General features: G+C 37.8%; 1 protein-coding gene across 1 annotated transcript in view; it reads right to left on the bottom strand.

The window, feature by feature from the left end:
• The window catches only part of THSD7B (thrombospondin type 1 domain containing 7B), a 779,270-nt gene that overhangs the window by 480,240 nt on the left and 271,710 nt on the right, over nucleotides 1-27,320 (bottom strand). Inside the window, exon 6 of the mRNA XM_026449366.1 lies at nucleotides 23,993-24,190. Coding sequence (XP_026305151.1) covers nucleotides 23,993-24,190 — 198 coding nt within the window. The remainder of the gene's footprint in view (nucleotides 1-23,992; nucleotides 24,191-27,320) is intronic.

Below are 27,320 nucleotides of genomic sequence, written 5' to 3'. Positions count from 1 at the left end.
AAAAAAAAAAAAAAAAAAAAAAAAAAAAAAAAAAAGAAGTTGAAAAATTGATACACGTCTATACACATATACAGAAACGTGTATATATAGATATATAGACACATAGAAACGTGTGTATACACACACACACATATATCTATATATGAGTGTGTACCTGGAAAACCCTAGTCAATGATAAAATTAACTCAATAATTCAATAAAGTAGCAAGCTATAAAATTAACATAAGAAATCAGCAGTGTTCATGTAGATGTATAATAATTACAGGATACAAAGAGAGAAAACATTATTTACAATAGTAACAAAAGATAGAATAGGAATAATCTTAATAAGAAATGTATAAAACCTATATGAGGAAAATGCTGAAACAACCCTGAAAGACACAAGGTTGATTGATGTTAGCATATGTAAAGATACTCTTGCTCTTTGAAGGAAAAATCAACCTTGTAAAGATAGAAGTTCTCCCTAAGTTCATTTATAAACTAATTCAATTGAAATAAAAATACTAACACACTTCTTTCTCTTCCTGGAGTTTTATTTTTCCAAGACTGCTTACTCAGATCCTGTGTGAGCTTTTAAGTCACTTCCCAGGAGGGCCTGCTCTAAACTGGAGGAAACTCTCAGTATCACACACAGGGTAGTCTCTTTTTCCCTTGTGGCAGCTGTAGGTCAATTTTAGGGCTGCTACTAAGTTCCCCCGCCCTTTCTTTCCTACAGCATGGCCCCTTTTCCCCACCCTCAGCTACTCTTGCACTCCCCACAGGGAGGGAATACAGGAGACAGCTCAGTGGACTTGGTGTTTATTTTCCTACTTAATGTTATTGGAAGTGGGGTTTTCTCCATGTTCCAGTTATGCTGGGATTATGGGTTTTGTGTGGTCTTACTTGTTACTCTCATATTTCCTTATTGTGTTTGGAGGCAAGTCAATAACCCTGTTGGGTGAGTCCATTAGCTCAATTTCCAAATGAGAAAACCAAGGTTGCAAATTCAGACTCTCATACAATGTCAAATAGCTAAAGAGATCAGGAGTGAGAAAGTCCAGAGTCAGGAGAATTATCTAGGATGCACAAGTTTATGTCTATGATTTGCCATCTAGGTCTAAGAGAGGATGAATGTTTCAAGACATGCAGGTCAGAAGTTTTGTATGCATCCCATAACCTTATAGTTCTGGCTTTTATATTCCAGTTTATAACATTCCTTGAAACAACAAATTCTTGATTTTACAGGGAACTGTTCCTATACAGGAAGTCCAATGACATGCTCATCACTGAGGGTGTCGGCAAGGCGGGACAAAGGACCTGCCAAGAGCATCTGCCGCCATTCTTTTCCTTCAGAACCTGAGCCTACTATCTCAAGAAGCTTTCTTGTCAATCAGATGTGTCCTGTCACTGCTGTTTCCATCTTCACAGTTCTCTCACGTGTGGTGAATATGATTAATAATAATGTCCATTTCAAAATTGCTAAGAGAGCACATTTCAGATGTTCTCACCACAAGTAATGTTAAGTATTTGAGGTGATGAATATGTTAACTAGTTTGACTTAATTATTCCACACTGTGTTTATAAATTTAACATCAATTTGCACCTCACAAATTTATGCAATTATAAATTATCAATTTATCATAAAAATGGACAAACACACCGTCACATACAAGTTACACATACACATGAACGTCCAGGGATGTATAGGCACACATACATACACACATGTGTGATATTCCAAATATTTAACCCCTGGCATAGCAGGGTAACTCATCAAGTTATTAGACCATAGAAAGGTCTGGAAAGTACTGGACTCTGAAGGGCTCCAGGGATGGAGGGATCATTGAACATTTATCAATACATGCTGCACTATTTCAGCATTTCCACAGTCAGTGCATACCCTCTGAATATCAGCTATGCAAATACACACACACACACACACACACACACACACACGCTTTCCTTTCTAAGCTATGGAAGAATACTTCAATAATAGACAGAGACACCACATCAAATTATTTAGTAGCTTAATTTAATAAAACCCTACTCAGCATTTCCTATGGCTCCTCATCCTTTGTTCCAGGTTTTCCAAAGGTAAAGGCAAATGAGGAAATACTGATTTTCCATTTAAAGTGAAATGGGTTTTTTCTGTATATATTTAATTTATTATCAAGATTTGTTCAATTCAAAATATATCCAGATTTCAGGAATAAGAGTAGGCAGTTAAAGCAAAATGCAAAAAAGGCAGTGTGTAAATGGCAGGAGTTTATTTTTAAAAAAAAAAACACTGCTATTCCTTATTCATACGGAAATTGGAAACACTCACTATTCTGGAAAAATGCCCATTGCTTTCCTGCTTCTAAGTTTTGCTTTCGCAATTCTTTCTATTTAGAATTTTCCCTCAATTTCCATCTCTCTTCTCAAGTATACAAGTATACCAAGTCTTTCAGCTTTCTTCCAAGTAACACCTTATCAGGAGAATTCCCCCAGCCCCAATCACTCTGGCTAGAAATGACATTCACGATTGATCATGAATATCACTTCACTCTTCTCCCTGGTGAGTTTTTCCTTGCTCATACCCTTTCTATGTGCACCTTGTTCACTTCCTATACTACAAAACTCTTGGAGGACGCTTTATGTATCACCCATATCTCCTAGAACACATATACATGTGTTGTTGTGTTGAATAAACATGCTGCTTATTAGCATATTATTTATGTATACCCACGGTTAAGCTGGGATAAACTTAGATGATCACAGGGGCTTTTCCCACTTCGATTTTTTTCTTTCACTTCTGATTAAATCTCCAATCCCAATAACACTGCAGGGAGGTATAAACCCACAAAACACAAATGGTAACACCAGCAATTTCTCTTCCAACAATTCATCCTAAGGAAAGCATAAAAATTCAGTTATTGGTATATTCATCTTAGCACTATCTGTAATAGCCCAAAAAACTAGAACATCCCAAATATCCAACAATAGGTAATTCCATAAAGAAATTGAGGTGACTTTGTCCTTTGTGATGCAATGAAGCCAGAAAAAGACAATGTAGAAAAAAATGTGCAAATAATCAGTAAAATGTTCATACCAAAGTGACAGGTCATCATTCAGTATATATAATATGATCCATAGCTGCTGAAGTAGGGCTGTGTAAGCCTGTGCACAGGCTGCAGTTGGGGAGCATTTGAGGATACTCAAACAAATGAGGGGTGAGAGAGAGCTTCCTGGAGGAGATGATCCCTAAGCCGAGATGACTGACTGAGTACAGGTGGGTGGGCAGCCATGGTCTAGAGTATGCTCCAGGTTGATGGAATAGTGTTAAATAAAGGCTGAGAGGCAAGAGGAAGCATAGGTTTGAGGAACTCCATGTAGCTTACTAAACATTACAGGCAGACATCATGTAAGAAAAGTGGCAGAACCGGGCCAGCACCAGGTTCCCTGCTCTCCTGCCAGGCTGTCTCAAAACAGAAAGGCAACCCCTCATCCCAGCCTAAGCCCCAGACTTTGTTCCTGTCTGAGCCTTGAGGATGAAGCAAGAGAACAATAAAAATGCAACTAATCATTAGGAGATGTACATACAATTTTGAAAATAAAATTATATATGAATTATAAACGAAACGCAATGGCATCTGGTAGCAAACTAACATGGAGAGAATAAAGTTGAGAAGGGAATTACAAATCCGGCCACCAATAGACAATCAGCATTTTGTTGAATTCATACTTGATGAAGGGAAATAAAGGCAGCAACACACCTGCTTGCCATTCTCAGGAAGAGTGGTGTCACCTGCAGGGGTTATCATCAGCACCTCTGCAGACAGCAGACTCTGCCACAGGCCCTTCAGGAGAGAAACCCTGCTCGGGCCCCAGGACCTTTTGTAAGGGCAAAGGCACACTGCAGTAGGCAGCTTGGGTGATCGCCTGTCAGCAGGAGTGTGGCTGTGAGATTGCAGCCTCTCTCAGTCCCGGCTTAGACCTGTGATAAACGGTCTGCCCCAAGGAGACACGCAGCAGTCCGCTGCCAGCAAACAGCCACCAGACTGTCAGTGGGCAGCCTTCTCCTAGAGCAGCAGTGACAGCTGACGGGGAGCACACCCAATCAACTCTCCACGCGAGGGAAAAGGTACAAACCCCTTAAAAGCTGTGAAAAATCCTATGCTTGTCAGAAATGTGCTTACCTGACATTGTGAATGGTAAATCATTTCCTCTCTGAATTACAGTGTTAGATATGCATATGTGCTTTAACCAGCCCCAGGGGATCCTGGTTCCATATTCAGCACTGACGTTGCTACTGTGACTCATGAAAGCCCAGGAAAGGATGACCAGAAGGACTGTGCAGTACAGAAACCAATGCTGCAAACACCCGAGGATACTTTTGCCAAGTGTCATCAAAGTCGATGGGTTCAGTAAAAGAGCAAGCTCCCTTGCTGCAGGCGGGTCTGGCAGAATCCTTGTCACCATGGCAATCCCATGCTCCCAACCCTCCTCGGAGACACCTCGGAGCAGATGTTATGATGCCGATTCTACATCATAAGCTGCCCCAAATCAGGCAACTTGCTTCTGTTCTTCAAGCCATTTGCACACAAAAGAATGAAAAATCAGAAAAAAAAATTGATATGAACTATCATGTACTAAGTGCCTGGTATGTCCTAGATTTGGAATAGCACATGGCATTTTCATTGTCTCATGTAATCTTCATTTCAAACCCACAGGGTTCAAAAAATCATCTCCATGCTATTATCTATGAGAAATACTGAGGAGACAATAAGCAGCAGAAATTCTCTAGTTAGTCACATTCAGCAGAAGCCTACAGAGTGACCTGGACCTTCCAAGCCTTAATTGTGGGCTAGTCCCCCTTATTAACCAACAGTTCTTCCTGGCAACCTGGATTGGCCTTCCACAAATGGGTGACCTCATGCAAGTCTCTGAACATGTTTAAGGACTGAACTAGATGATATCTAAAATATCTTCTATGACTGAAAATCCCTGATTGATTTGAGTCTAACAATGTACTAGGCAATGGAAGGCAATTTAGACTTATTAAGACAGTTTCTATTTTCGAGGAGCATATATAAGAAGGAAGCTCAACTTAGAATACAGAGTTGAATAAACGTGAAGCCATGCAGTAAGAAGGATGTATGAAATAGCAGATGAGAGAAGAGAGCTGTCTGTGAGGTCAGCATAGTCAAGTCAGAAATACCCTTGGCAAACAACTTATAGCTAAGTTCTTAAAAGCAATCACAACAAAAAACATGCAATGCACAGGTACCATGGCAAGTAGAGAGGGGCACAAAGTGACCAGAAGATCAGTGTGAAGAATCCTGAGGACAGGACCCTGTGGATGGAGCAGATTTGAAGCAAGCTCTGGGGGGCATAGGCCATGGGGAGGACCCTGTAGATGGAGCAGACTTCAACGAAGATCTGGAGGGCACAGGCCATGGCTGACATTGACCTTGTGCCTTCCTAAGTGGTGACACTAGAGGCCCTGAGAAAGAGCAGGGCCTAGACTGAACACCATAATGAATGTGGACAAGCAAAGGATCAGTGCTGGGGACTATGTTACAGGGCCTACGTATACAGGGGGATTTTTGTTGTTGTTGTTAACTTTCTGTTTTTTTCCCTCATAGGTTCTTGACAAATGTTGAAACCCTTTGATAGGGAGAAACCAGTTTTCTGACAAGAATTTATGCACCCTCACTTCTGGTGAAAAGAAGCTGCCCCTGGGTTTATATAGCTACAGGACAACTCTGCCAAAGAAAGCAGCAGCCAGGGAAGTGGGAAGTGAGTGTGGTATGGAGGAAAATGAAGGAAGGAAGATGAGATGGGAATTGGCTGCCAGAGAAGAGAACAGGTCCAAGAGAAAAATGATAGCTAATACGGTGGCTCTAGGGTTGGAAGAATGAGTGTGTCAAAACCAGGACATTTCTGAGGTTGAAATGTAGTGGCATTCATAATGACAGCAGGACAATGGGGATAAACTGGGTTTCACTGAGCAAACCATGGTAAATGACTACTCTGTGTAAAACTCTTTCTCCATCTTTCCTGTGAAAACTTCAGTACAATATATGTTTCTGACAAATGCCTGGTTTGGCTAATATCCATAAAAACATACTTTAAAGTGCCCAGGTCCATTTTCAAATTTATTACAGCATAGAAAAAGATGCTGCTCCTAAGGATTGCAGAACTCTGGGTAACACACTGTCAAACCTGGAAGTTAGATGAGGGCCATCCCCAAAATGCTATCTCTAGGAAAACTATTCTACGAAGTGTCAGTATGCATTTTACAAATAAAATATTCAATGCTCCAACAATTTAGGACACTCCCAAGGAAACACAATTAAGCAGGTTTTCTCCAGAGGTATTTTCCCTGCAGCCCTTTCTATGGTAATGTGTATCATGAGTTTCCATAAGAGAGATAAAGTACGTAGTCTTGTTCACTTTTATTTAATTGGAAGATCTATTTTTCCAGGTTATTCATTAGGAGGCCCTGGAACCAATATCCCATGGAACATAATTTGGAAAATTGTCTGTTAAATGAATGGGTTAGAAGATTTCTAGATAGAGTATCTACCTTCAGCACTCCAATTCATAAGAACAAGAAGAAGGTGGCACTGGTCTGAGACATGAAATATCCATTTGCTGGTAAATAGAGTGGGAGAAAGAGCTCTTGGCAGAGTGAAAGGTGATTGGATTCTGGTCTCAGAACTACCTCCTTTGGAAAAGTAAACCCCTTTGATTCTCAATGTAATGAAAGAGATGAATTCAATGCCTAAGATTCCTTTAGCTCTTACATCTTGATTCCTATATTGTCATTGGGTAAATCCAGCATTTATTTAATTCATTAAATATTGAGTACCTACCATGACCAGGCGCCATGCTAAGTGTTGGAGATACCAGATGAACAACAAGACTTATCTTACAATGTCTAGAGCTGGTAGCTGTAAACATTGGGAGATTTCATATGGAAAGCAAATAAAGAAATTTTTTTTTTTCAAATTTGGTATTAAAATCTCAGATCAGGAGTAAATACACTGGTAGGAGGGGGTGTGGATGAAGGGAACATTGGAAAGAAAATTAAAACTAAGTAAAATAAATTAGCCAGATTGAGAAAAATGAACTATACATTATATGCTATATACAGCAAAGGAAATATGGTTGAATATGATAGTCTATCAACATAAGATATTATCTAACCACCAAAGATAATGCAAAATAAAAAATAACATTTCTTTCACCACAGCTATAACTCCCTTTCTCAGGATTCTCATGGTTTTCTGGGGTAGTGGTAGTTACTCCGGCATTCATTTCAGGCTTCCCAAATCAACTTCTAATCTTTGATTTCTAGCCTCTTACAACACAGAGATCAGGAAGGCATCTGTCTCAATTGTGCAACTCATTGTGCATTGGTCTAACGCATTTATTCAAGATTACAAACAGGGTTTCAGGACAGATCTTCAGGCAAAAGGAAGTAACTGAGAATTCAAAACACTTCTGGCCCTCTAATCCCTTAAAAGGAAGTGCTGCTCTTGAGCTTTGTATAAAACTTGCACACTATGGTCTATGTGTCGAGTCACTGTGTAGAACTCACAGATCTCCTGAGGAACAGGCAGGTCAATTGTTTGTTAAAAACAGCCACATTCTGGTTGGTTCACAAGCCCCCGGTTCACCATAGCCCTGGAGAAGCCATGCTGTCATTCTCAGTGTTGCTTCTGTCCTCCTAGAGCAGTTCCTAAGACAATAGCTATCCAATGTCAAAGGGTTGGCAATGGCTACATTTTCACAGACACTAAAATGACTTCAAATGACATCTCCTAGTGAAAGAATGGAAAGATAACCTAGGGAGGCATATCTATACTTTCTTTACCCAATCACATAAGCCACTTGGATTTTCTGAGCAGAATTTTTTAAAGGCACTAGATATTTTACCCTTTTTGTGGCTATTGTAAGTGGAATTGCATTTACAGTAGTCACGAAAAGAATAAAATACCCAGGAAAACTTCTTAACCAAGGAGGTGAAAGATCTTTATAAAAAGAGCTAAAAACACTGCTGAACAAAATCAGAGAAGACAGAAACAAATGGAAAAAACATTCCATGCTTATGGATTGGAAAAATCTATATCATTAAAGGGGTCATACTCTTCAAAACAATTTATAGATTCGACACTATTTCTATCAAACTACAAAAGTTATTTTTTTATAGAAGTAGAAGAAATAATTCTAAAATTCATATGGAACCAAAAAAGAGTCCTAGTAGCCAGAGTAATCCTAAGCAAAAAGAACGAAGTCAGAGGAATCATGTTACCTGACTTCAAATTATACTACAAGACAACAGTAATCAAACCAACATAGTATGGATACAAACACAGACACAAAGACCAATGGAACAAAATAGAGAACCCAAAAATAAAGCCACACATCTACAGTCATCCAGTCCATAAAGATAAGCAATAAGGAAAAGACTCTCTATTCCATAAATGGTGCTGGGATAACTGTCTAACCATATGCAGAAGAATAAAACTGAACCCTTACCTTTCACTATATACAAAAATTAACTCAATATAAAGACTGAAATAGGAGACCTCAAACTATAAAATTCTTAGAAGAAAACCTAAGAAATATCCCTCACAACATTGGCCTTGGCAAATCATTTATGGCTAGGTTCTTAAAAGCAACTGCAACAAAAACAAAAATTGACAAGTGAAACCTAATTAAACTAAAGAGCTTCTGTATAGCAAGAAAAACTACTGATGGAGTAAACAGACATCCTACAGAATGGGAGAAAATATTTTCAAACTCTGCATCCAATAAAGGCCTAATATCCATAATCATAAGGAACTTAAATCAATAAGCAAAAACAAAATAGCCACACTAAAATGTGGGCAAAGCATATGAACAGATAATTCTCCAAAGACGATATACAAGTGGACAACAAACATATGAAAAAATGCTCAATATCACTAATCATCAGAGAAATGCAAATCAAAACCACAATGAGATACTATCTTAGTTAGAATGGCTTTTGTTAAAAAGTCAAAAAAAAAAAACAACAGATGCTGGCAAGGCTGTAGAGAAAAGGGAACGCTTATACACTGTTGTTGGGAATGTAAATGAGTTCAATCCCTGTGGAAAGCAGTTTGGAGATTTATCAAAGAACTTAAAACAGAAACATAATTCAACCCTGCAATCTCATTACTGAGTATATAACCAAAGGAAAATAAATTGTTCCACCAAAAAACACATGCACTCATATGTTCACCGCAGAGCTAATCACAATAGCAAAGACATGGAATCAACCTAGATGCCCATCAAAGGTGGACTGCATTAAAAAACGCAGTATGTATACATCGTGGAATACTATGCAGCCATAAAAAGGATGAAATCATGTCCTTTGCAGCAACATGATGCTCTGGAGACCATTATCCTAAGTGAACTAAAGCAGGAACAGAAAAACAAATACTGCATATCCTCACTTATAAGTGGGAGTTAAAACATAAGTACACATGAACATAAATATGAGAACAATAGATACAGGAGGATACAAAAAGGGGCAAGGGATGGATGAAAAACTACCTATTGGGGATTATGCTCATTTCTTGGGTCATGGATTCAAACAAACCCCAAACATCAGCATCACACAATAGACCTTTGTAACAAACCTGCACATGGACCCCCCGAATCTAAAATAAAAGTTGAAAAAAAAAAGCACTAGAGATATAACTTTGCAGCCAGCCCTGTGGCTAGAGACTCCCCACAACTTTTTTCTTTAATAAGTTATATAAATAGGTTGCTTTTATTGTAGGAGGTATATTCTCTTCTGGATAACGGTTTGCCAGTTCTATGGCTCCTTTTTGGGGCCACCCAAAGCTTTTGATTGGGCATGCCATTTTTATTCTCCATAACGTAGCTGCGCGCTATTTGTTGTAATACCCAAGTCAATAAGGGAATGACAAAACAAAACAAAAAGCTAAAAGTCATTCATCTGCGACTATAACCAACTATATAAAATTCAAAAGAGAATAAATAACTTTTTCCAGTAATTGCATTTGGGGAGAGTAGAATGAAGCCTCATATCCCCAAATGCCTATTATCACCTCCACACAAATTTAAAATTAGTTTTGGCCCATCTATGTCTTAAGAATGGTTTTCTAGTACAGTGGGCTTTCTATTATTTTGCCTTTCCTCTGGATCTCTGACTGTCTTTTCTTCTCTTGCCCAAAATATTGGTCTAAGAAATGAGAATGTTAGAAGGATCTAGATGCAGATATAGACTTAGACATATGATGTATAGACAATATAGACAGATATAGAGAGTTGATATGAATATGGATGGATATGTACATGTGGATTCTTTAAATTCCCCTAGATTACATAAGTGATAGACATTTTTAGGTACATAAATTTCACTATTTTATAGTAGCTGTCTCAACTGTTCTCATATAGAATCCTAGGATTCAGTAGCTCTGACCTTGTAAATATATTTGCCTTGTGACCACAGGCAAGTCTTAACCCTCCCCTTTTATCAATCTCCTGTGTTGTAAAATGGGGTAAGTCACTGCTGTGGTTTGAATGTGTCCCCTCCAAACTTCATAAGTTAAAACTTCATGGCCAATGTGATAATGTTAAGAAGAGGGGCCACGAAGAGGAGATTTTGTTATGAGGGCTCCTCTCTCTTGCATGGGACTAAGGCCCTTGTAAAAGAGGCTTCTCACAGTGCTCAGCCCTTTTTCCCTTCTCTGCTTTTCACCTCACACTGTGAGGACACAGTGTCCCTGCTCTCCCAAAGATGCAGAAAAAAAAAGGCACCATCTTGGAAGCAGACACTGAACCTGGCTATCTCCTTGATCATGGATTTCCAGCTTGCAGAACTGTGAGAACCACCGATGCCTGACCACCATTGCAGGGCTGTTGTGAGGAGTAAAATGAAATGATGTAAGTGAAAGTAAGCATTTTGAAGGTGGAAAGTAGTATATAAACAGAAGGTTCCATTATCTTTAATCAAAACCACTACAGAACACAGGCATTTTTCATCCTTATTGTACAACATAAACAAATTTGAACACTGAAAATGAAATCAGCCCAAAGTAAAATGTTAGAAATGACAATGAGTCATTTTTCACAACAAATAAATTGATTTTCCATAGATGTTCTTTCCTATTGCATATAAAGGCCTATATCCATCAATACCTAGGTCCCTTGTTTTGACACTGAGTATAATTACGTTCCCTCACATAGCTGCTTGGCTCAAGTTACTATCAGAGCCTGAGGCCACAAAATTTCCTCCCTATTACCAGAGGGATATGCCAGGATTTATAGTAAATTGTGCTATTACTAAGGCATTTTCTTTAATTAATTAAAAACATACAAGTCATTCTTTTTAAGAACGTGATCTCAGACTATAATGTGGGCTATGCCTACACCTTCCAGTTCAAACATTCTAACTTTTTACAATCATCATTTGTAAATAATGCTTTCAAACATCTGGACTGACTGAAGATTACCAGACACTCCACTCTTGCAGATAAGAACAACTTCCAAAAAAATCAAGATAGCTGCCAGATCTTCCATTAAGCCTTCATGTTATCTTTTTTAACACTCAGAGCAAGCTATATTATACCAGTGTTAAATTTCTAATTTTTGATCATTGAACTATGGTTATGTGAGATGTTTACATTGGGGCAGGGGTCAAGGAATACAAGGGAACTCTTTGTACTGTCTCCTCAACTCTTCAATATTTCTGTAAAGATTTTAAAATTTAAAAGAGTTAATAAAACAAAAATTTTACAAAGTAGAATCCTTACAACCATAAGTCTGGAAACTAGGCCTCTGAGAGATAGTCAAGTGCCTACAGTCAGTTGCCATTTCCAATAATTGATACCACCAATTCATTCTATAAAGTATTTAAGTAAGTTTGTTTATACAAAATGAAAGATAATTATAATAATGATAAGAGCTGACATTTCTGCAGCAGTAATCACATGCCAGGAACTGTTTCAAGAACTTGACATAGATGAAATCAGCATCTATATCAAATTTATGATGTAGGTCCTATTCTAACTTCCATTTCTCACAGCAAAACTGAGATGTCAAAGACAGCAGTAACTTTCTCAAAGTCACACACCTAGCAAGTGGAGAAATTAGGAGTGACACACAGCATACAAGATGACACTCAAATGATATGAAAGAAAGGAAGGAAGTAAAATGAGTCCAGGAGGGAGACAATCTGGGAATCCAGTCATCAGTATAATTTTCAGGGGGTATTCAAACCATGCTGGCAGCTATATTATCACACAGAGATGGGCGAAGATGTTTGATTTAGAACTGACCAGTGTTACTCCTATGGATTCTCATAAAGGATGCTGAAACATACAAGGTAAAGACACTAAATCTCATAGCTTTTGAGGAAATGACAGTGAGTTTCATGGTGAAGAGTCTTATAACTTCATACACTATAGGCAGCTAACATCACAGTCATCAACATTTCTGTAAAAACAATTCTGTAAGTTGTCAGTATTATGTTCTCCAGGCACACAGTTCTCCCCAGTCAGAATTAACCCAGGGAAGGATTTCAGAATATCTGGACATACACTGTTTCTCTCAGCCGTGCCTGTGATAAATATTGCATGGAAATGATTTTGTGATTGTGCTCCCTGCCAAGTTCCTAAAGCACAGGGTCCTACTTGTCTCAATAAACAAATACCCACATGCCTTAGTATTTCTCTAAAAAGGAAGTCACACTTTCCCTTTCATATTATCCTCTTATACCTGCTGGGATGCCTTATAAACAAAGAAACCCTATTTATCAATAATGATGCTGACTGGCCTTTCTGGATAAGTGAATTTTCTATTTACCTGAAATTTCCAATTTAAATTTGCAGCCTGATCTTATTTTAGCTTTTAATTACAATGCACTCAAAATATACTGCTCCTTTCCTTAATCCATTCTAACTTAAATTTTAATATTAAAATTAATTAAAATCAATTAATTAAACATAATCTTGATAACTTGGGAAAAACTAGACTTCTCCTTGCCTGTGGTTTTCTACCAGGAGCAATACCACTACTCCTTATGGAGACAATAAAAAATATGTGGTCCATTTTGTTTGCCATGATGATGAGGGGACATGACTGCCAATCCATGGGGGAGTGCCAGAGATGCCAAATATCATTAATTGCAAGACAACAAGGAAAAATACAAAACTGTCCTGTCCAAAATGGCAGCAGATGGTCCACAGAGCTAACCTCACTTGCAGAACAGTGAGGAGATTCCCCTGCAGAAACCCTAAGCGCTGGTCCCAGCCTCTGTGAGTATGTCTCTGGTGATACTGAGCTCATTACTCACCATTGCTAGGCAGCTAAAATGGAACATGTATTCTCATGTTAGGCCAACATCTGTCATCTTTTTATTTGTCCCTGTTTGCCCTCTGGAACAACTAGAAATAACTACCTTTCCTTCTCAATGAATCCTTATTTAAGTATATTTAATGAACTCTGATGTAATATTAAAGACCACTTTGGTGTCTCAAATTTTGCTTGCTTTTTACCAAACTTTCTCAAACTTCTCAATACGGTGTTATTAGCAGCTCCGCTATCATCCTCCTCCAGGAATATCTCTACGACGAAGGAGTGAAAAGCTGTTTATCCCTAAAGAGCTGTCTCCTATCTTCTTTGTGATTTCATATATCTCCTTTTTCAGAGACTCTGCTTCTCTCTCCTCCCAATCCATTCTGATGAATAAATTCTATGCTGCTTAGCTGTCTGAATATGATCCAGATTAGAATTACAGTTGCAGGGAAAACCAGACAAGTATGTACTATATATCTAACTTAAATTCACTTTGTGCCAGAGGGAAATGTGTGTGGGCTTTATGTTTTCTTCTCTCTTGCTCTTAGCTCACACTAGGGAAACAAAAGGCAATATGCTTAGTGTATGGTTAGGAATAGGTTTCATGAGCCTAGCCCAGTGAATTGGCACAAGTGCCTCTAGTGCTCCACTGAGAATAAATCTCAGGCCAAGTTGGACTTTACCAAAAAATAACATCTTAACTATTGAAAGTTATTGCATAGTCTGGTACAGGGCAGCATCGATGTAGCTGGTACAGGTGACATGCATTCACCAACATTCATAAAGTAGAACAAGCACTGGTTTGGAGTCCTATAACTGGAGTTCAAACTTCTGGTATCAGAAATTACTAGTTAAGTGACTTTAAACCATCAACATCTCTGCCTACAATTTCCCCATCAGTAAATTTGGAATAAAAAATAACAATAATTTCCAATTGGGCTATTGTGTGAATCAATTGAAATAACTCTTTCAAGTTCTATAAACATTAAGTGTACCTTAATATACCAGACACTCTGGTATCATGCCAAGAATAAAATGATAAATGAGTCAAGGTATGTGCCCTTGAGAAGCTGAGTCAAATGGCAGAAACAGAGAAATAAACAGATAATTTTAATATAATAAAGGTATTGATAACTGAATCACGAACTGTTATGAAAACACAAACGATGAGCAGTCCATCAATTATGATTTCTGCAGCAAGTGGTACCTACTCTGATAGAAACTGGCTTTAACAGTAAGGAAATAGATTGTCTCACATAACAGCCAGTGCTCACACTGTGGATTCAGTGGCTTAACAATATCTTCCAGGACCCAGAGTATCTTTCCATCTCTGACCTACTGTACACAGTAATGCCTTTATCCTGAAGCTACATATCCTATTATAATAAGATGGATCACAGCAGCAATTAAAACAACACCCTTCCTTGTTCAAGTCCCTCTTCTCATATCTTGTTGACCTAAACAAATTCATCGTTACCCATTTCTGAACCAATAACCTATAAAGGAAAGAAAATTACCATGAATGGCTGTGACAAATAATCTTGGGCAGGTGACAAACATAATATTCACTTGAGATTCTAGACCAGCATAAAATAGTTGGAGTGGGAGTGAAGAAAATGTTTCCTGAAGGACACCAATTCAAGTTCTTAAAGGATAAATAAGAATTAGCCAAAGGAAGAAGAGGAGGATAAGCATCTCAGGCAGGGGAACAACATGACTGTGACTGTGGAAGCAAATTACCATAGACGTAACAGAGGTAAAGAAGCACTGATTATGAGCTATGGCATTTCAGAGCACAAAAGGTTACACACTATGAATTCTTGATTCATGAATCAGTTAAAATATATGTATATATTAATTTAGTAATTCAAAAAGTATTTGATTATAAGATTAAGTAAAACAAAAATATTGATTTTGCATGGGGTGGAAGGGGCTTTCTACGAGGGCTTTTTGATCACTATATTTCCTGAAAGCATTTGAATAGGTACAGAATGTGTAAACCTCTGATTACTTTTCCTTATCTAGCCATATTGGTCATACCACCAGTGTAAATTTCTCAATCATAATGGAGAAGTGTTTTATACATGTTCGTTACTTTTTTTGTGTCTACATAGAGGGAAAACCGGTAAATGTGTCAAGAGTAATGAGCCAAGGGTCCTATGAAACAGCAAAATACCACTTTAAAATACATTTCAGAAAGTGAAAACAAAACTGTGTCCCTGTGACTAATGCTACAACTAATCCCTGTTATTGGCATTACAGCGGAATACAATAGGGAATAGAAAAACTTAGGACATGTCTGGAGGGAAGATGAAAAGGATAGCAAAGGTGACAATCTCATATTAATTCTCACTGAAAGGTTCGGTTGACCATTTAATCACATGAGCTATATTTTGAAATATCAGTACAATCTAGGACTCATTTTGCTTCTTGAATCATATAGAATGGGAACAGAAAGTCGATTGCCTAATAAGAATTTCCGAAGAGACAGAAAAAGGAGACAGCACTCCTATGAGAGACACAGGCACAACTCAGGAAGCAATTTACTCTAAGCTATTTCTAAATATTAAAGTCTGGAAAAAACAGATTACATTTAGTCTGATTGTGAAATATTGGTGGAGTAGTGATGAGAACAGTGATTTATTTAGGCCCCTTTTTAAAGGAGAAAAAAGACAAAAGCTATCTTGCAATGTCTACGTATGCAGCAGGGTAGAAAGTGGAAGTAATTCAAAATACAATGCCTGTTTATCAAGACAACATACAGTAAATATATTTAAACCCTCATTGCAGTTCCTCTCTCTTTAGCATTTAAATTGATTCACCAGTTTACATCTACTCCCACCTTCACGTCAAACGTGGATGGGGAAACTCTGATTAGAATGAATCTCTATTTTTCTCTTTTGGATTTCCTCATTGCAAAACATTATTAGTTTCATCTTTAATTTCACTGCAAGACAACTAAATGAAAGGGAACGAGGAACTTGGCTACAGAAACTTTCTAATTTAATCTCCCTTGCAGTCTGATTCCTGTAGCGTGAACAGCACAGCCTGATCTTATTGACACTTTCAACTGCAATGTCAGGTTCATTTCAAAATTTAATACAACGTATTTGTCATCACCACATTTCCTTAGGTAAAGACACTGACACCAAACTGCTACCAGTTGGTGGTCTGCAAAAGACAACTTGCTGAAATGAAAATTCTCTCCTCTAAACCTAAATAACTCATCTCACATATTACGTGTCTTCTGTTCCTGCAAGAGAACACTATTGCTTTCCACTATTTGATCATTTAGTAATTCATAGGTAACAATAAAGAAGTAAAAAAAAAAAAAAAAAAAAAAAAAAAAAATTACTCACTGCTTGCTTCTGGAATATTTCAAGAATTTCAAGAATAACTTCTTCGGCAGGAAACAAGAAAAAAGATTAGGACCAATACTACTACTTTTTTATTTATTTATTTATTTATTTTTTTTCTGAGACGGAGTCTAGCTTTTTCGCCAGGCTGGAGGAGTCTAGCTTTGTCGCCAGGCTGGAGTGCAGTAGTGCGATCTCGGCTCACTGCAACCTCCGCCTCCCAGGTTCAACCAATTCTCCGGCCTCAGTCTCCTGAGTAGCTGGGATTACAGGCACGTGCCGCCATGCTCAGCTAATTTTTATATCTTTAGTAGAGATGGGGTTTCACCATATTGTCCAGGATGGTATCGCTCTCCTGACCTCAAGTGATCTGCCCACCTCGGCCTCCCAAAGTGCTGGAATTACGGGTGTGAGCCACCGCACCCCACCCAATACTCTTGATTCTAACTAAGTGTAACACATGCCTTGTAAGATGTGCTCTAGCCTACTTCTCTGTTACATGCTAACATTATGAAACTGCCCATTGTCCTTCGTTGGCTTACAACTGTGCTTTTCAAAGTCTGGTCCCTGGATCAACACCAGCATCACCTGGGAACCTGCGAGAAATACAAGTTCCTGAGCCCTATTCCAGCCCTACTGAATCAGAAACTCTGGGGTAGGGGCTGGAAACATGTGGTTTTACAAGTCCTCTAGGTGATTCTGATGTCCACTAGTTTTAGAACCACTGATCTAGAAGAAACAAGATAGAGTAGTACCATGTTTCCCCAACATTTCAGACCCAATTTTCCTATACAAGTAATTACCTTAACACTCAGTAGAGGTCTGTTTATCTTTTTCATTTTCAGAACTATTCCAATACAATCTGGAATCAACTACATAATGAAAATAAGAATAACCTAGTCCCCCTCCAGAGTCATACATGACTCGATAGTTGAAAAACAAGACTCAAGATGATGATGTATGTTACCCAGATTGCCTAACTAGAAAATAAATGGAATTCAATATTTTTTATGTTTTCATAGGGAGAACAGAAACAGTATATTGAAGCCCTTTGAATAACGGCAAATAATGAATAAAGACTGAAGGTTGTTCAAAGTATTGAATGATCTCTCATGAGATACTGTATCATTTCTGCTTTGAAAGGTAATTCTTTAAAAACTATCACAACATGGTATGATTTGAATTGGATTTTGTATCTCCTATAGGAATGGACTGACTAAATATCTTTCCAAGCATCTTTGTCTTAGTTTGAGCTGTGTCATAATGAAACTCTGTGACAAAGATTACCAGACAAGTACTTATTGGGAAGCCACGCCAGGGAGCCAGTCAAAGAGTAGGGAAGTGAGGCAGGAAAGGGAGGAGCCTGGTAAAGAGTAAGTAATCAATAAGGAAACAGCTTCAAACATACATCTCCGGGCTATTCCAACCAAGAAGAATGAAACTGGGTGTGTATCAACGACTCTCAATCAATAGTTGAAGACTGCTCCCTGGGGTTGCCAATTCCCTAGGAAGGCTGCAGTGGACAGAGACATGTCTTAGACAAAGAGATGTAGGTGATATCAGCTGGAATTTCAGGCTGACATCCACAGAAATGGGAAATGGCCAAGGGGATCCGGGCAGGAAACAACAGTGTGTGCTACAACTCACTACTTCTGACTATTCCAAAAGGCCATTTCTCTGAATTTGCATTGCTAATACAAATACATGCCCATGTTTATTCTCCCATTCTTCAATTCTTCCAAACAGGTGGCAAGAAGTTGGCAAGATAAGATTCCCATCCTTATACAAAGGTAAGTGGGAGTTTTTCCTACACAAATAAAAAATTGATAGTATAAGAGAAAATGATAGTTACTTTCTTAAAAAAGAAAAGAGATATCCAATTACTATTATCCCTTCCAAAATGCACATCTTAATAAACTGCATACTTATTTTAACCAAGTTGCCATTTCTCAAAACTTTTAGAAAATCCACATTTTAACTTTATTTTAGAGCCTACATATCCTCAGGGGTGCGTCTAATTTTGTAGCATCTCTTTAATAGGTTGATTCACTGCAGGAATATACTTATGTGAAAAAGAAATATCTGATGAATAATCTATTCTTCTTTCATCCTAAAATACAAGAAAATACATATTGTACTGAAACAGGATTTAGAACATTTTATAAGCAAAAGCAAAAACACACAGAGCAGAAGTAAAGCAGCATTTGTTAACAACACGAGATACAGCATAATCGAAGGGTTTAAAAATAAAGTCAACACAAAAGGAGTTCTCTTTAGAATTCCGGTGAATCGCAAAATATTCCAAAAAATGATTTTTATTTGAATGGAGTCTGACATTATTCTCACAGGTAAGCCAAAGAACATTTCTGAGATCTAAAAATGACACAAACAAACAAAACAAAACTTTCAACTCCAATCATAGATTTAAAACCGTTTTTAAAATGTTTGCTCCAACTTAGGTAAATGATTATTCTAACACTTTCCACTAGTTGAAGTCCTCCTTGAAAAGGTACTTACAGTGTTAGAGCTTACAAGTACATGCCATTTTAGCCAAGATTAAAGGTAACATTCCTGGAGTGTTCAAGGCCAGTGATTTAAGGCAAGGACTCCTAGAAAAATACCCTTGAAATAAAAAGCAAAGCCACTTTAATGATGCAAAATCATTCATGGTGCTGTGCAAATATATACACTGCTTAAGAAAAATATTTGCATGGAAAAGGTATAGTGCAACTGTGAAAATAAAAAACCTTGTATGCAAAGGAGTGTTTTTGGCAACACTGCAGAACTCTAACTCCATGCACCCATCAACATGTAAACTTAGTTTTTTGTGATCTATTACACTCTTCACCAGTGTGGGCATTTACCTTCCAGAAGTGCAGATTGTATGTTGCATTATCCCTAAATGAAGGTGTTTGCGGCAACATATACACACTTTTTTTTTTTTTTTTTTTTCAAGATAGCCTATTTGGCAAATTATGGGGCAAAGCAGGTGGTGAGTGTTCCAGGTCTGACTGCTCCAGCAGGCAGACAGGTGTTTATCCAACGACCCCGTGGAGTCTTCTGCCCACTTTGCATTGTGGACACACGAAAGATGAAACATAGTAGTCACTTGCCAGCCACTGGGAACACTGTCCACTCCCCTGGCATGATGGGCGTTTCTCTAACTTGCTTTTGAAGACATCACTTGGTGGTAAACTTTCATCAATCGCCAGTGAAACCTGGCAATAATGAACCAGTTATATGTTTGAGAATCGATATTTAAAATGCAGTGAGTAAATCTGATATTCTAAGGGAGAAATATGTTGGGCTTGCATTTTTGAATCTCACTCCATTTACATTTCAAGTGCCTACTTTGAAGTGAGAAAACATCCTTGTCAATGAGACAAGAATAACCTATGCATATTCTACTCTCCGTAAATGTCTATTAACCCATACAATGATAAGATGTTGTGCAGAGGACAGAAATCAAAGCTATTCCACCAATCAGAGACTCAGAAATCAGATTCCAAATAAGAACACTCATTTATACAATCTATTATGCAATTTTCCTCCTGAAAATAAATATTACTGACTAACATATTGTTTGCTATAATTACAGGCTTGAGGGAAAAATAGGAGCTTCAGTGGCACTGATAGTATTGCCAATACATCAAAGTAGAGAACAGAACAAAGCAGAGATAGCTGTAGAATTTAGAGATGACTACTCGAATCTAAGATAACCCAAAGTAGACCACACTCTTAAACTAATCCACAAAGTTTAGGCACATCAAAAATTGCTATTTCCAAATACTCCCTGGTTTCAATGTGACATAGATTATATATTTTTGAAGTTTGTAAGCTAATGGTCTAAACAAACTTCCGGGGAAGAGCAGTATGTCTTCCTAGCAGCTAACAAGGACACCCAACAAGACACTATCAAGAGTCCTACAGAATCTTGGTCACTCTTATGTAAAAATCTCATGGTTCCACAATTTGAATGGGACATAGGCATGCTGAATATTTCTTTCTAAATACCTATATGCAGGATATCTGGAAGGAGATCATACATAAAGGCCTAAAAATGGTAAATAAGCCAAGTTACCCTTAGAAATTACAGTAGGCCTCAAGTCTGAGTAGATCTAATTTAAGTGTTTTTTTAAAGAATCAAAAATAATTTCTTTTGGTCTCATCTGTTAAATTCAAAATAAATTCTGAAAGAAAGTGTCTATGAAGCAATTAATAAACCAAGAGCGATGGGGGAAAAATATCAAATGTTACAAAAAAAAAAAAAAAAGGAGATCAAAGGACACTGTATATCTCAAACCTGTCTTTCTCCATTCATTTAAATTAATGTCAACTGTTCTGTCAACTCCTGTAGTTATGGAAGGACCCTGATAATATGTAGGAGTCAAACAGGAGCACTTCTCTACCAAACTTCTATCATCAATTACCCAGATTCACAATGAAGCTGAATCACAACAAGTGTAACCAGATCACATTTTCAGTTTCACACAGAACAAAAGACAGCTTCAGCTACTGGAAGGCCAAGTATGTTCCCATAACCATGACCATGGTAATTGCCCCACAAACGATGAGAGAATCATTCAAGTATTTAAAAACCACAAAGACTTCACGGAGCTGATATGAACAAATATTAATTCCCTCTTCTGTACACGTAAGTTCGGAGTGTAGGTCAAAAGCTGAAAATTAGTCATTTCACAGGAATAAGCAAGAAAGCTCTAAAACTGCTGTAAAATAGTAAAGGTGATGATTGTAGACGGTTCGGTATAAATTATGAAAGAAGTTCCTAGCCAAGTGGACAGAGATATCATGACAACCCTCTAATATCTGTTGTGAGATAACAAGGCAAGAGAGTCATTTATCACTGGGTTCCAACCAAACCAATGATCTTCCTGTTTCCTTAGCTGGAATTGGGGAGGAAGAAGTAGTTTTGGTTATTCTAATCCTCCTTATTATTTTCGTTTTTTAAAAGAATGCTCTTTGACCAATTCTTCAGGACAGGGTAGAATAATAATTGTACTTTAAAATATACATAAAATACATTTATGGCTTTTTTGAATGGTCATATGCCATTCAAAAAATCATTGCCACTTCATTAATCATTGTTATATAACTAATTTAACTCTCACAGTCTTAAGAGTGAGAGGGGGGTTTTATTACCCCACTAGTCAGCTGAAAGAAAGGATGCTTCCAAGTTAAATAAATTTCCTGAGATCACCTAGCAGGTGAGTAACAGAGTTGAAACTGCAACCTGTCTAGCTCTAGAACTCATGTTTTAAACTTCCATACTTCACTTCTTACTCCAAACTCAACAGAGAACACTTCTGTCACCACACAATTCTCCAACACCACTTGGACATCCTACAATTTCCCTCAACTCTAACACTATCTATTTGGAGTTAGCATTGGATCCCACAGGTTATGGGCTAAGTCCCGCAAGACTGCCCCTCACTTCAGATGCCCATCACAAGTCCCAGACTGTCGCCAGTGCTTCTGACCCATGGTTATACATCGGGGTTCCCACAACTCCTTCCTCAGGTCCTATAATTTCCTAGGATATATTACAGAACTCATGGAAACATTTTATATTTATTGGTTTATCATAAAAGATATTACAAAGAATATACATGAAAAGCCATAAGAGATTCATGAGGAAAAGATGCACAGGACAAGGTATGGAGGACAGAGTGTGGGGCTTCCATACCCTTGCTGGGATCTGCTACCCTCTCAGCACTGCCATGTTTCCAGCAGCCCAGAAGCTCTCTGTACCTCATAGTTCAGAGGTGTTTATGTAAGTAGGACCAATTATTAACCCAATCTCCAGACCCTCTCTTCTTTCCAGTGGGTGAACTGAAATCCCTAAGCTTCTAATCATGGTTTGGTCTTTCTGGTGATCATCCCCCATTCAGAAGCTCACCAAGCATCACTTCATTAGAGTAAGGCAGGCCTTGCACTCAGGAAATTTCAAGAGATTTAAGAGCTGTGTCAGGAACCAGGATCAAAGTCCGACTATTAAAACAAAAGATTCTCCTAGCACCCATGTATCTCAGGAAATTACCAGGGTTTTACGAGCTTTGTGATAAGAAGCCAGGGACAAAGAGCAAAAAAATACGTCTTATTATAAAACACAATATCACACAAACAAAAGGAATACAAAAGTGATCTGTTACTAAACTGCACATACGTTACCACAATTCAAAAATTATATGTTAATATCCACAGGAGTTGCTATTAGTTTTAACGCTCTGCTGTAGCTAATACAATCTGTTGTTGCCCTCTAATTAAACAATCACCTGGTTTCCACAGGTAACCAATTATATCACCTGACAAAATCTATACCTGTGTAATTATGCTAATGATTGAAAAGAAAGAAGGAAGGAAGGAATGAAGAAAGGATGAAGAGAGGCAGGGTTAGGAAAAGCTTTGTAATATATATCAACCCTGTGTGGATGCTACTATCCATTCTGAAGCTATTTTGTGATTTCCTTCTGTTCTATGGATTACTTAGCTGCATAAGTTCAAAACACTTCATCCCACATATCATGAGCATTATAAATGGGGCTTCTCATGGTAGAGCTGATTAATAAATATACATGATATTCTTCCAAGGCACTGAATTTTTTTAAAGTTTTGGATCAAGGTTTAACATGTCACTTTTCTTATTTCCACATGACTTAACATGTTTTCTGAATCACCTTTCATTTCAAACAACCTACCAGGTGCTGGCTGATCGAGGAAAGACATCATTGTTAATAGTTTGGTAAATCATGACAACTTGTATTTAAAAACAGTTCTTCGGAAATGTTAGTATTGTGTATATAGCTGACTCAACTCTAATGTTATATAAATAAAAAGCCACTTAGTTAGTCTTGTTTGGTTGTTTTTTAAACTTGAAGGATGTTTCATTCCGGGATTCTTAACAAGGTGGTGTTTGTTTATAATATATAAAGGCATGTTATACATTGGCCTTTACTTGTTTTGTATTGATAAGTTGAACACTATCCAAGAGATTTGTTTTTTTTTGTTTTTTGTTTTTTTTTTTTTTTGGACAAATTAAAAACTCTTGAGAAATCTCTAGGTTTGCTGTACTGCATTTAGGTACAATCAAATAGTGTTCTGTCATGGAGTATGTGGCCCCATATTAAGTCATGGCATCTTAGTTTGCAGCAATGTGTCACTTGATGTAAACATAAATATTCAAGGATAAAAAAGGCTGTGCTTCTCTTCCTCATAAGGATGATCTATTGAAGGGTGGCTATGTGTTATTTGTCTGATACTTAACATCCTAACACCTCTAATGGGTCACTGGGTCATACCGTGGTCATTCTGGCAGATGGCCTTCAGAATGCGATGTCCCAGGCCACATTTTCCATGATCAGGGAAACAGATCCCTTCTGATGCCAGCCATCGGTAGCATGTTGGATCCTCACAAGGAATAGATTCCACCAAATGAGGGCAATGCCCTGCAGGTCCTGTAGATTCCATGAGGACATGGCGCTGCCTCGTTCTAAATCCTAAAACGAGAGAGAAAACGTTTCACAGAATTCCACTCTTTTCTAGTAAAGGAAAAGAAGCAGCTGGGTGAGAGATGAAAACTTATTCAAGTACTCATTGCTCTAAGCATGTATTATCTTGATGTGTTTTATTCTGTGTGAAGTGAGAGGATGAGATGTGGAGGAAAAAAAAAGAGAGAGAATAGGAAAGAATAAAAGCAGGAAATCTGTTTTCCAAGAGTTTACAACTTAGGAGTTGGAGAAGTCAGACATAATTCAATGGAATAATAAGTAGCATAAGTCCTATGGTATCAATAAACCAGTAAAAATAAATGGAGACTCAGAAATGATCTAAATATAGATTAATCCACATTTTCTTTTTGCTGTTGATTTTGACATTCTTGTTACGCTGCATTCGGTTGAAATACATCACCTCTTTGGCATCTCCTTGGTGCCCGACCATTCACAACTTCCTGCTCCAAGATTTATCTGCATCATGTCACTGAGATTTACACATCAGTCTGCCTTGTAAAGACAATATCTCTTTGGAGTTAACTTTCCACCCAGGCTAGACATGGGTCCGTGATTGTTATTGTTTAAAAAAAGTGTACTGTGGGACTAGGGCCCCAAAGTCCCAGACAGAGACTGTACTAAGAACATAGATGTGTTTTACATGCTATGGGCCCAGAGTCACAAATGCAAATCAACAGGAGTCAAGTAGGTACACACATCGAGGCAAATGGGTCAACCATGAGACTGCAGTGAGTGTTTGGATCCATGGGCCTGCTCTAAAGTGCCTGACTATTATTCAGCTTCTATTGATTCTCGGCATTAGAGATCATGAACCGTCTGTTAGCAGATCCTTCCATTTTGTCTAAGAAACCAGAAATCACTCTATTTTTAAATGATAAAAATGAATGCACAATTTTTAAAAAGCAAAGTGACCTAATAAAGAAGGACTGAGAACCAGATTAAACCCTTTAGTCCAAATTTTCAATCTCTGGACCCCACGATATAATATCACTTCTAAAGGCTACGTCTACCTTCTGTGGATCTCATCTTCCACCATTTCTATTCCAAATTCAATAGACAGATTTAATTCTTTTAATTCCTTTTTCTTTTAACATAACCAACAGTTTTGCATGAATAACATTTTAAGAAATTGTTACTCATTTATTCCTCGGAGTAAGTAAAGAAAATGAGAGAGTTTGATAGTGCAGAGAACATTCAATTCCCAGAGTGAGAGTTGCATACCCCACTACCCTTTCCACAAGGGGAGGAGAGAAGGATAAGTTAGGGAGCATGAGAGGTAACATCTCTCTCATGAAAAAGTTACACACCTCAAGGTATAGTTGGAGAAAGACCACTTGTCTTAAATAGCACAGCCAAGGAGCCTAGAACACAATGAACATGTGGTTTTGAGACATAAGAAAAAGTGGCAGGGAGGTTCTGGGTTATCTTAGACCAAAAAAAAAAACCAAAAACAAAAACAAAAACAAACAAACAAAAAAAACCCCTCAAATAAAGCACTTAAAAATCCTTAAAAATACTAAGTATTTTAGCAAAGTACAGGGCTGGGCAAGAATTTTAGGTAAGGATTTTTAAGTGCTTTATTTGAGTTTGATTTTATTGTTTGTTTGGTTTGTTTGTTTTTTTGTTGTTTATTTTGTCTAAGATAACCCAGAACCTCCCTTTAAAAGATACTCCTAGACTCTTTAAGGATTAGACCTTAGGAAGAAATCATTCAGCCAGCCAGAGGCTATATTCTCACGGCATTAACACTGTTAAGATCAGGGCAGTTAAAAAAAAAAAAAAAAAAAAAAAAAAAGGCTTCTCCCGTGCTTTATACCTCCATACCTCCATGTCTATATCATTAACTAGCCAAATAAAATTGACAGAAGGGCTCAGTTTCCTTCCTGGGCCTCCTTGAAAAGAGATGCATTCAGGGCTCTAAACTTCACTTGATGAGCATCAAACTACAATGACCTACAAGCTCTCGCTTCCACAAAACTCGAATTATCTGTATTGTTATATGTAACATCTACATGCTGCTTATTTATTGTCTTATATTTTTGCTTGTTTTGATTTTATCTTTGAGCAAGACATGGCACGAGTCACCATGATTTACACGGTTTGACAGCCAGCCCAGACTTGAGCAGAGAAACTTAGCAGTCTTTACGAAGGATTCTGGGTGTCCTATTATTTGGAACCTAATGCCATTAAGGGGCATGTTCAGTTTTCCTCCATAAATCAAGTTCCATCCATCTTGCCATAAATCTATAGATTACATCTCCTCAGTCAATAAATTCCTTCAGTCTTTCATTTGTGGTGCCCTTGTCCTGACTCTAACTAGGATCAAATCACAGCACAAGCTCAGCATAAAACAAAAACCTTGGATTCTCTTGCTAGCACTTAACTTTAATCACACATCGCTGTTCATGCCTGCAGTAGTCATCAGGCTTCTCCCAGGTGCTTCTGTTCTGAAAGATATACAATTGCCAAGTCCACAGTGGCTGGGGCCAGCCCACCAGTCATCTTCATTTACTGAGTTTCATATTAATTAGATGATATTATTCCATAAATATTAACTGCCTTTTGCACACCACTTTCCTGTACTATGGGAAGCCGCAGGAGGAACTGGAAATGTGTATTCTTCTCAAAGCATAAAACCCAACAAGGGAAAAAAGCAAACGCATAAACCAATATTCACCCTTTACCAAGACTGGGACAGTAACTTTACTTTATTACTCTAAATGAATAAAGCCTCAAAACTATGTTATGTTACTATTCCCATTTTGCATGTGTGAAAACTAAGATGCCACTTTATTACTTCTCCAAAGGTGCATTATTACTGATTAAATGGATGGGTGTGAAAATCAGCAGAAGTCTTTCAGAGTCATTGCCTCCTCACAAGAAAGGATTAAAGTCAGCTCCTGTGGATATAGCGTTTGCGGTACATTTTATAAAGTGAACCTGAAAGGCACTATGGTTTATTTGAAGGTACTAACGGTGAGTAGATTGGACCGTGGAATTTTAGATACTGGGTAGCAGGGGAGAGTCATAATTATCACTTCCTGACCACAGATTAAATTCACCTTTAGTGAAACTAGTATCTGCAGGGTTTATTTTTTTTCTGTGACCCCAAGAATTA

The sequence above is a fragment of the Piliocolobus tephrosceles genome, chromosome 11 (assembly GCF_002776525.5).
Source record: "Piliocolobus tephrosceles isolate RC106 chromosome 11, ASM277652v3, whole genome shotgun sequence".
Taxonomy (NCBI): Eukaryota; Metazoa; Chordata; class Mammalia; order Primates; family Cercopithecidae; genus Piliocolobus; species Piliocolobus tephrosceles.
The sequence above is the reverse complement of the archived record's forward strand: the minus strand, read 5'-3'. Positions and strand labels throughout refer to the sequence as shown.